Source organism: Piliocolobus tephrosceles, chromosome 3 (genome assembly GCF_002776525.5).
Source record: "Piliocolobus tephrosceles isolate RC106 chromosome 3, ASM277652v3, whole genome shotgun sequence".
NCBI classification, from domain to species: domain Eukaryota; kingdom Metazoa; phylum Chordata; class Mammalia; order Primates; family Cercopithecidae; genus Piliocolobus; species Piliocolobus tephrosceles.
In genome coordinates this window covers 131,504,595-131,515,971 of record NC_045436.1, presented here as the reverse complement: position 1 = coordinate 131,515,971, position 11,377 = coordinate 131,504,595, and the positions used below count along the sequence as shown (strand labels likewise).

Sequence of the window (11,377 nt, the reverse complement as noted above, 5' to 3'; positions counted from 1 at the left end):
TATATATATATACACACACACACAAAAAAGTAGCTGGGCATGGTGGCGGGAGACTGTAATCCAGCCACTTGGGAGGCTGAGTCAGGAGAATCACTTGAACCTGTGAGGCGGAGGTTGCAGTGAGTCAAGATGGCTCCACTGCACTCCAGCCTGGGTAACAGAGTGAGACACTGTCTCAAAAAAAAAAAAGAATAAAACATCTAGAAAGGCCAGGCGTGGTGGCTCATTCCTGTAATCCTAGCACTTGGGGAGGCCAAGGCGGGCGGATCACAAGGTCAGGAGTTTGAGACCAGCCTGACCAACATGGTGAAACCCCATCTCTACTAAAAATACAAAAATTAGCTGGGCGTGGTGGCATGCGCTTGTAATCCCAGCTACTCAGGAGGCTGAGGCAGGAGAATAACTCGAACCCAGGAGGCAGAGGTTGCAGTGAACCGAGATCACACCATTGCATCCAGCCTGGGCAACAGAGTGAGACTTTGTCTCAAAAAAAAAAAAAAAATTAGGAATAAATATTTACAAAGTGTAAGACACGTATACTGAAAACTACAAAGCATTGTTGAAAGAAATTAAAGGCCTAAATACATAGAAAGACATCCCATGTTCATGGATCAGAAGACTTAACACTTTTAGATGGCAATACTCTCCAAATACATATACAAGTTCAATGGAATCCCCATCAAAATCTTAGCTGCCTTTTTTTGCAGCAGAAACTGACGAATTGATCTTAAAATTCAGATAGAAATATAAGGGACTCCAAGTAGCCAAAACATTCTCGAATAAGAAAAAATGGTTGGAGGATTCACACGTCCTCATTTTGAAACTTACTATAAAACTACAGTAATCAGGCTGGGCGCGGTGGCTCACGCCTGTAATCCCAGCACTCTGGGAGAGAGATGACCTGAGGTCAGGAGTTTGAGACCAGCCTAGTCAACATGGTGAAACCCAATCTCTACTAAAGATACAGAAATTAGCCAGGCATGGTGTTGCACGCCTGTAATCCCAGCTACTTGGGAGGCTGAGACAGGAGAATTGCTTGAACTCAGGAGATGGAGGTTACAGTGAGCCAAAATTGTGCTACTGCGTTCCACCCTGGCAACAAGAATGAAACTCCATCTCAAAAAAAAAAAAAAAAAGGTGTGGTACTAACAATAGAGGAGGATATACTATGAGAAAACACCAGAAGGTACAGGTAGAAAAGCAGGTTGTGTTGATGAGGTTAGACTTTCTCTGTGGGCAATGAGAAGTACTTGAAGATTTTGCACAGAGACATGCTACATTCAGTCAAGATTTTAGAGACTAATTGGAGCAGCAGTGTGTAGCAGGAACTGGAAAGTGAAGATACCAAAAGGCTGGCAAAAGCCCATTGAAAAGCCACTGTGCTAATCAGGTGCAAGATAATGGGGGCCCTAAATTAGAGCAGTGGCAATGGAAATAAGGAAGAAAAACCAAAGATCAATCTCTCTCTCTCTCTCTTTTTTCTTAAGACTGGTCAAGTGAAGCAGTGGAATGAAAAAGGAACAGAGAAATCTGTGGTTGTGATCAATTAGTTGTAAACACCACTGCACAAAAACCAGCCAAACCAAAGATCTCGTGTGAGTCATCCTTTTAACAATCCTGTCAAGCCGGGTGCGGTGGCCCAAGCCTGTAATCCCAGCACTTTGGGAGGCCGAGACGGGCGGATCACGAGGTCAGGAGATCGAGACCATCCTGGCTAACACTGTGAAACCCCGTCTCTACTAAAAAATAAAAAAAACTAGCCGGGCGAGGTGGCGGGCGCCTGTAGTCCCAGCTACTCGGGAGGCTGAGGCAGGAGAATGGCGTGAACCCGGGAGGCGGAGCTTGCAGTGAGCTGAGATCCGGCCACTGCACTCCAGCCTGGGCGACAGAGCGAGACTCCGTCTCAATTAAAAAAAAAAAAAAAAAATCCTGTCAAAAGACAGCAGTTCCAGGCCGGGAGCGGTGGCTCATCCTGTAATCCCAGCACTTTGGAAGGCCAAGGTGGGTGGATCCTGTGAGGTCAGGAGTTCGAGACCAGTCTGGCCAACATGGTGAAACCCTGTCTCTACTAAAAATACAAAAAAATTAGCCGGGTGTGGTGGCACAAGCCTATAGTCTCAGCTACTTGGTGGACTGATGCAGGAGAATCACTTGAACCCAGGAGGCAGAGGTTGCAATGAGCAGAGATCTCACCACTGCACTCCAGCCTGGATGACAAAGCAAGACTCTGTCTAAAAAAAAAAAAGACAGCAGGTCCTGCAGCACTTGCATTGCCTCCTGAGTGTGAATGCCTTCTTAAATTCTACATGTAGGAACTCACTCACTTTACCCTAATCCCAGCCTTAAAACGAAGGTACCATAACTCCCATTTTCTAAAAGAAAATCAAACCCAAGCAAACCGAATCACTGACTAAAAGTGTTATTGGGCATCCATGAGATGCTGAAGACTGAGCACCAAATAGCAAATAAGACATTATACCTGACAACAGGCATAGTTTCCTGGAGGACATAGGCAAACAGGCAACTACAATCTAAAGCTGTGACAGGGTAGGGAAAAGCACTGGATCTGGAGTCAGACTGCCTGGATGAGAAGCATAGCTCCACCACTTCCATGTGACCTTGACCAAGGGGATAATAATGAAATAATGATCCCTACTTCACAGTACTGTGAAAGATGAAATTAGTTATTATATATGAAGCATTTAGAACACTGGTGTGGCACATAGGTATCTAAGTATTTATTGTTATGATGGTGATGATGATGCAGTACAGGTAAGCAGAGAGAAAGTGTGTGTGTATATATATCTACATCTCTACTTTGGAGGAAGGGAATCGCATGGGAAGGCTTCCTGGAAGAAATCTACTCCGAGCTGAATGCTCAGAGTTAACCTACTGAAGTCAATATCCTCATATGTCAGATAATGTCTATCTTACAACATCACTGTGAGAATTGAGAGACCAAATAAACAGACAATGACTAGACCTTATATAAAACAGAACTCTGACCCACAACCTGCAGCATCCTGCCCAGGAACTCAAACCATTATTTAGAATAACCAAGCCAGGGGGCCAGCCGGCTATAAGTCAGACTTGAAGGAAATCAGACTGCTATCTCTAGTGACAGCCCAGGAAGCCAAATAATAACCCCTTTAACAATCAGCCCAAAATGGCTAGGCCTTTTTTTTTTTTTTTTTTTTTTTTTTTTGAGATGGAGTCTCACTCTGTCATCCAGGCTGGAGTGCAGTAGTGTGATCTCAGCTCACTGCAACTTTTGCCTCCTGGGTTCAAGCAATTCTCCTGCCTCAGCCTCCCCAGTAGCTGGGATTACAGGCACGTGCCATGATGCCTGGCTAATTTTTTGCATTTTTAGTACAGACAGGGTTTCACCATGTTAGCCAGGATGGTCTTGATCTCCTGACCTCGTGATTTGCCCACCTCAGCCTCCCAAAGTGCTGGGATTACAGGCATCAGCCACTGCGCCCGGCCGCAAAATGGTTAAGACTTGATTACTAACTGACAGCTTCCATAATTTCTGTCCTTGATTCCAACTTAGGACAACCAGAGAAAATAAAATACGCACCCCTAACCCATACCATAGAATGTCCTGCTTCTAGCTAGCTCACCTGCAGCTTCCCTGTGCCAACAGCCTCCAATCAGGCCATACATGAAACCATTCCTTTTTTCCACTATAGTTTTCGCACTCCTCTCTTTGACTCGAGTCCCTGCTCAAATGCAAGTGACAGTGGCTGAGGCTGACTCTCTTGCTATAACAAGCCCTGAAAAACATAGCCTTTGCTTGTTCTCATTTGGTTGGTCTCCATTTACATCCTCACAATTTAATTTGAAAAAGTACATAAAATATCTAGTACAAGGCATAACTATTTTTCTAAGGACCTTTTGAATCTTTAAAGGAAATACTAACAGAAACAAAGACTGAGCTGTTTTCAACTAAAATGTACACTTTTATCTGAATCAAAAGGGCTGCCTGACAACCTGGTTTCAAACGCAGTCCTCAATGGTTTCAAAAGCGGCAGGTCAGATCTGAAAGCCAGCCTCCCTCCCAGACGGTTTTGGGCTTCACTGTATTGGTAGAAACAGTACAAGTGGTTTCCTACTTACCGTTTTATATTTTGAAAATCGACGGAACAGAGGGCCTGTAAGAAGAAAGCATAGACATTTTACAGTATGGGATCAAAGTAAAGTATTGTTCATGAGGACGTTTTTTTTTTTTTAATGAGGTCTTGCTATGTTGCCCAGGCTGGTCTTGACCTCCTGGGCTCAAGCGATCTTCCTGCCTAGGCCTCCCAAAGTGCTGGAATTCGAGGCGTGAGCCACCCAGCTTCATAAGGATGTTTTAAAATCCAGTTTGGGATTTATCCAGGTCACATCTTCTATTTTCCCCTCTAAATCTTACCTTCTTTAAACTGTCCCCATCCCACTTCCTCCAGAAAGGATACTCAGTTTTTTATGGCACCTCTCCCCACAAGCACACAGAAATAACATTTGGTTCTGTTCCCGTTAGGTTTGGTTGAAAAAAGACTTTGAAGCTACGGAATAAAAGTCGCGCTAGCGCACTGCAGCTTCAATTCCTGGTCTCAAGCGAGCCTTCCGCCTCAGCCTCCGGAGTAACTAGTACTACCCGCCCAAGCCACCGCAGCTGGCCAAAGAAGTAACCCTTAATTAATAGTTCATGATGTTCTTTTCCTTTGCAACTCGGGGTAACAAATACAAAATTTAATGCAAGATGTGAGCATTTTAACTCCATTTTAAGAGAGGTGTGGACTAAAGCCCCTTTCTCGTAAGCATCCACAATTCCTCATTCCTGCCCATATCGGGGACCATAAAAACCCAATTCCTCATCTTGGGCACCTGAAAATCTACTTGAACAGAGAAAGCGCTCTAGACAGCAGGTGTCCTTGGAGCTGGGAGTGAAGTCCAAGCAAGAACTAACCACACCCCCCCAGTTCGCGCTCCTCCACCTGGCAGGTCCTCTGGGGAACCGCCCGTAACGGCCGCTCGGGTACCGTCGCCGAGGCCGCCCAGAGCCGGGCAGGGGCCGCCGCCGGCGTGACTCCCTCTCCCGCTTTTCTCCAGAGGTCCCCGCTCTCCAGGACCGCTCCGAGCGCTACCTGCGAAGGTAACTGCCAGGAGCAGCAGCGCCAAGCGCAGCACCACTAGCGCCATCCTCCTCCCGCGCCGGGCGTCTGGCCCCTGCGCTCTGGTTCCAGCGCTACTCGCAAGGGGCGCGGGGAGGGCGGGGGAAGGGAGGAAGAAGGGGCGGGGCGAGAGTGGGAGGAAGTGCAGGGGTAGGTGGCGAAGGCAAGAGGGGCGGGGGGAAGAGGAGCCGTGAAGGGGGTCGAGGGAGAACCGGGAAGGGCTGGGAAGGAGAAAGGTACAAGGACGGGGGAGGGGGCCATGGGGAAGGAGGGGGCGAGGGAGATAGAGGAAGGGGTGGTTGTTGCCCCACACCCTCTCCTTCCCGCCGAGGAGACTAAGGGGAAGACCTCTCCCTCCGACATACAAGAACCTGAGAGCCCTAGGGAACCCTCGTGGAACTCTTGGGAGCTCTGTCAATCAACCCCTATTTCTTAAGCATCTACTAAGTCCCAGATAGTGTTTTGTTGCTGAAGACACAGCCCTGACCTCAACAAAGGAGGTCCTTGCTCTCAGGAAGCGTTCCGCCTTTCCCTCTTTTAATATATTTTTTAACTATTTTAGTTGACACATAATGGTTGTACATATTTATGGGGGTACATAGTGATATTTGGATATATACAATGTGTAGTGATCAAAACAGGATCCTCAAACATTTATTATTTGTGTTGAGAACATTCAAAATCCTTTCATTTAGCTACTTGAAAATACATAATAAATTATTGTTATTATTTAAATTTCAGACAGGATCTCGCTCTTTTGCCCAGGCTGGAGTGCAGTGGCATAATCTCAGCTCACTTCAACCTCCACCTCCCAAGTTCCAGGTATCCTTCCACCTCAGCCTCTCTCCCAAGTAGCTGGGACCACAGATATATGCCACCATGCCCAGCTAATTTTTGCATTTTTTGTAGAGAGGGGTTCTCACCATGTTGCCCAGCCCTTCTTTTGAAGCCGAAATTCCTACTCACACAACTTTGAGCATTGCCCCTGAGTCTGGGGTCAGATTTGTGCTGTAATCCCAGCACTTTGGGAGGTTGAAGTGGGTGGATCACTTGAGGTCAGGAGTTCGAGACCAGCCTGGACAACATGGTGAAACCTAGTCTCCACTAAAAATACAAAAATTAGTGGGCATGTTGCCATACTCCTGTAATCCCAGCTACTCGGGAGGCTGAGGCATGAGAATTTCTTGAACCCGGGAGGTGGAGGTTGTAGTGAGCCAACCACACCACTGCACTCCAGCCTGGGCAACAGAGTGAAACTCTGTCTCAAAAAACAAAAAAAGTGCTGGAGACTGGAGCCAGCTGATTCTGTCAGAGTGATGAAGAGTCATTGCTGTGGCACTGCTGAAAGAAACAGCCAGCAGGCAGGAGCCAGTCCCTTCTCCCTCCTCCTGCCTTCTGGTGTTCCCCTCACAGACCCTATGGGCATAACCTTCTGGAAGCCAGCTGGAAAAGCAGAAATGAGGTCTGCTGAGACCTGGCACCACATAGCAGAGTATAGAAGGGGAGATGTAGAGCTGATGGAAAATCACCTTATGACTGGCATGTTCCCATGCCCACCCCTTGACCTTAGCAACCTCAAGGGCTGGAACAAGAAGACACTGTGCAGTTTTCAACTCCACTTGGCACCACACATGGCTAAGTTCTGGCTGGTATCCTATCTGAGGCCAAGGGGTAAATTTGAAATGAATGTTAGTACTTTTCTAAGTCACATCACATTCAGTTCTTTGAACAACAGTCATAAAATGGTCACAGGTCATATTGCTGAAGATTCTTATCAAGAATTGGGAAAATATAATTTATATATAAAGCTTTCTCAACTGTGTTGGATGTCTGTTACCAAATGACATGTGCACTTGCTTACAAACACCTTTGACGCTCTGGGAACACAAATCTGACCCCAGACTCAGGGGCAATGCTCAGAGTTGTGTGAGTAGGAATTTCAGCTTCAGAAGAAAAGCCATTTACACCTCAAGATAGATTTCTTATAAATGTGATGTGTGTGGATACAGCTGCCTTTACGTTATTTTGTTTCAAAGAGTTGACTGACTGGCAGGATGGCTCATGCCTGTAATCCCAGCACTGTGGGAGGCAGAGGCGGGCAGATTGCTTGAGCCCAGGAGTTGGACTGCCAGCGCCACTCACAGGGGGCGCAGGGAGGGCAGGGGAAGGGAGGCAACATGGTGACAAAACCCTGTCTCTACAAAAAATACAAAAATTAGCCTAGTGTGGTGGCGCACACCTGTAGTCCCAGCTACTCAGGAAGCTGAAGTGGGAGGATCGCCTGAGCCTGGGAGGTGGAGGCTGCAGTGAGCCATGATCACACCACTACATTTCAGCCTGGGTGATAGGAGTGAGAACTTGTCTCAAAAAAAAAAACAAAAACATTGATAGTTATACCTTAGAAATATTTTCTATCATGGTGCTTTTCACATGTTGTCTCAGCATTTGTGAGCCAAGAACAACGGTCAAAAAACATTTTCTGTAAAGGGCCAGATAGTAAGTATCGTTGATTTCTTGTCACAACTAAACTCTGTCATTGTAATGCAAAAGGAGACATAGACTGTAACTTAATGAATGGGCATGACTGTATTCTTTTTTTGTTTTGTTTTGTTTCGTTTTTTTGAGAGAGGGTCTTGCTGTGTCACCCAGGCTGGAGTACAGTGGCGTGATCTCGGCTCACTGCAGCCTCAACCTCAGCCTCCTCCCACCTCAGCCCCGCAAGTAGCTGGGACTACAGGCATGCATCACCACACCCAGCTAATATTTTTGTATTTTTTGTAGAAGTAGGTGATATGGTTTGGCTGTGTCCTCACTCAAATCTCAACTTGAATTGTATGTCCCAGAATTCCCAAATGTTGTGGGAGGGACTCAGGGGGATAACTGAATCATAGGGGCCAGTCTTTCCCGTGCTGTTCTTATGATAGTGAATAAGTCCAGGAGATCTGATGGGTTTATCAGGAGTTTCCACTTTTGCTTCCTCATTTTTTCTCTTGCTGCCACCATGTAAGAAATGCCTTTCACCTCCCACCATGATTGTGAGGCCCCCCAGCCATGTGGAACTGGAAGTCCAATTAAACTTCTTTTCTTCCCAGTCTCAGGTATGTCTTTATCAGCATTGTAAAAACGGACTAATACACGGGGTTCTGCCATGTTGCCCAGGCTGGTCTCAAACTCCAGAGCTCAAGTGATCTGCATGCCTCAGCCTCCCAGAGTGCTAAGATTATAGGCATGAGCCACTGTGCCCAGCTGGCATGGCTATATTCTAATAAGACTTTACAAAAATAAGCAGCAGGCCGTATTTAGATTATGGGCCTTAGTTTACTGACCTTAAGCCAAACATACCCAAAAAATGGCCATGCAGACCACTGGCATGTTTGTTAGAGGATAAAACCAGGTGCAAGCTAAGAGATCTGTTTTGTGGTTAATCCTTGTGGTTTGGTTTTTAGTCATTTTTTAGGTATTCATTGCTGCTTAGGTTACCATAGCTCAAAATGAATTTAAAAAATTGATAAAGTGTCTAGACAATTTAGGCAAAATAGAAATTTTTTTTCAGTCTTACTATCTGGTCACTACCTTTAAAATCATGTTTTTTTTTTTTTTATCATGAATGATCTAGCTAATTCTGCCTGTAGAAGTCTGACTTTCAATTTTAGTTTTCTGTCAGTTCCTGCTGCTCCCCTTGTCATCATAGGGGCCTAGAGAAGAGCTTTCACTGTTGCTCATGCTACAGCCTACTAAGATCTTATTACTTACCCCATCAAAGCATATTATCCAACACCTGTTTAATAATCAATTCTAGGCTTTTGAAATGCAGCCATAGGCATAAAAAAGCAAGCTCTGTTATACTAAAATTAGCTCAAAATGAAACATAGACTTAAAATATGAAACTTTAAAATTTTAGAGAAAAGCATAGGAGAAAGCATTTGCTCTGAAAAAAAAAAAAAACCTATGCAGAAGATGAGGCTGGGTGCAGTGGCCCATGCCTGTAATCCTAGCACTTTGGGAGGCCAAGGTGGGCGGATCACCTGAGGTCAGGAGTTTGAGACCAGCCTGGCCAACATGGTGAAACCCTGTCTCTACTAAAAACACAAAAAATTAGTCGGGCTTGGTGGCACATGCCAGTAATCCCAGCTACTCAGGAGGTTGAGGCAGGAGAATCACTTGAACCCGGGAGATGGAGGTTGCAGTGAACTGAGATCATGCCGTTGCATTCCAGCCTGGGCAACAGAGTGAAACTCTCAGAAAAAGAAAAAAAAAAAAAAAAAAAACAGAAGATGAAAAGTAGCAAGGCCAGTGGCAAGCACCTGTAATGTCAGCTACCCGGGAGGCTGAGGCAGAAGGATCACTTGAGCTCAGAAGTTTGATGCTCTAGTATAGACCGGGCACGGTGGCTCACACCTGTGATCCCAGCACTTTGGGAAACTGAGGTGGGCAGATCACCTGAGGTCGGGTGTTCCAGACCAGCCTGATCAACATGGAGAAACCTCATCTCTACTGGAAATACAAAATTAGCTGGGTGTGGTGGCACATCCCTTTAATCCCAGCTACTTGGAAGGCTGAGGCAGGGGAATCACTTGAATCCGGGAGGCGGAGGTTGCAGTGAGCCGAGATCACATCATTGCACTCCAGCCTGGGCAACAAGAGCGAAACTCCATCTCAAAAACAAAAAAGAAGTTTGAGGCTGTAGTGCTTAATGATCTCACCTGTGAATAGCCACTGCACTCCAGCCTGGGCAACACAGGGACACTCCATCTCTCAACACAAACAAACAAAAAAGGCAGAAGGCTGAGGCACAAGAATCACTTGAACCTGGGAGACAGAGATTGCAGTAAGCCGGGATAGCGCCACTGCACTCCAGCCTGGGCAACAGCAAGACACCATCTCAAACAAAAAAAAAAGTGAGAGAGAGAGAGAGAAAAGGAGAAATTGTAGACCAGGAGAACATATTTTGTCTAAAATATATAAAGAGATCTCAAAACCAAGAATAAAAAAAATACATGATTAGAAAGTGGGCAAAAAGATATGAATAGACATTTCCCTGGAGAGGATATACAGGTGGCAGATGAGCATAACATTGTAAGCCACTAGGGAAATGCAAAGTAAAAACTGCAGTAACACTACACACCTGTCAGAATGACTAAAATAAAAAACAGTAGTAACATCAAATGCTGGCAAGGATGTGGAAAAAGTGGATTACTCATTGTTCACGGAAATGTGAAATAGTACACCTACTCTGGTCGGGCATGGTGGCTCACGCCTGTAATCCCAGCACTTTGTGGGAGGCTGAGGAGGGTGGATTATTTGAGGTCAGGAGTTTGGATTATTTGAGGTCAGGAGTTTGAGACCAGCTTGGCCAACATGGTGAAACCCCATCTCCACTAGAAATACAAAAATTAGCCAGGCATGATGGCGTGCACCTGTAATCCTAGCTACTCAGGAGGCCAAGATAGGAGAATCACTTGAACCCGGGAGGCAGAAGTTGCCATAAGCTGAGATCGCACCACGGTACTCCAGGCTGGGTGACAGAATGAGATTCCACCTCAAAAATATAAATAAATAAATAAATAGGCTGGGCACGGTGGCTCATGCCTGTAATCCCAGCATTTTCAGGGGCTGAAGTGGGCAGATCACCTGAGGTCAGGAGTTCAAGACCAGTCTGGCCAACATGCTGAACTCCTGTCTCTACTGAAAATACAAAAACAAAATTAGATGGGCGTGGTGGCGTGCGCCTGTAATCCTAGCTACTCAGGAGGCTGAGGCAGGAGAATCGCTTGAACCCAGGAGGTAGAGGTTCCACTGAGCTGAGATCGAGCCACTGTACTCCAGCCTGGGTGACAGAGCGAGACTTCATCTCAAAAAATAAATAAAATAATAAAATAAAATAAAATAGTATGGTTGCTCTGGAATAGAGTTTGGCAGCTTCTTAACAATCTAAGTGGCTAGGCACGGTGGCTCACGCTTGTAATCCCAGCACTTTGAGAGGCCAAGGCGGGTGGATCACCTGAGGTTGGAGTTTGAGACCAGCCTGGCCAACATGGCAAAACTCTGTCTCTACTAAAAATACAAAAATTAGCTGGTCTTGGTGGCAGGTGCCTGTAATCCCAGCTACTCAGAAGGCTGAGGCAGGGAGAATCCCTTGAACCTGGGAGGCGGAGGTTGTGGTGAGCGGAGATCGCGCCATTGCACTCCAGCCTGGGTGACAGAGTGAGACTCTATCTCAA

At 46.0% G+C, this 11,377-nt stretch overlaps 1 protein-coding gene across 3 annotated transcripts in view; it reads right to left on the bottom strand.

Moving 5' to 3' along the window:
• Positions 1-5,254, bottom strand: part of SPINK2 (serine peptidase inhibitor Kazal type 2) — a 12,262-nt gene extending 7,008 nt beyond the window's left edge. Inside the window, exons 1-2 of one of the 3 annotated variants that reach the window (XM_023192235.1) lie at positions 5,025-5,254; positions 4,120-4,154 (exon numbers count right to left, since the gene is read on the bottom strand). In XM_023192235.1, the coding sequence (XP_023048003.1) occupies positions 4,120-4,154; positions 5,025-5,184 (195 nt within the window). In that variant the 5' untranslated portion in view covers positions 5,185-5,254. Of the gene's footprint in view, positions 1-4,119; positions 4,155-4,979 lie in introns of all 3 variants that reach the window. The other 2 variants (XM_023192236.1, XM_023192237.1) reach the window with 2 other exon arrangements.
• Positions 5,255-11,377: the final 6,123 nt, after the last annotated feature.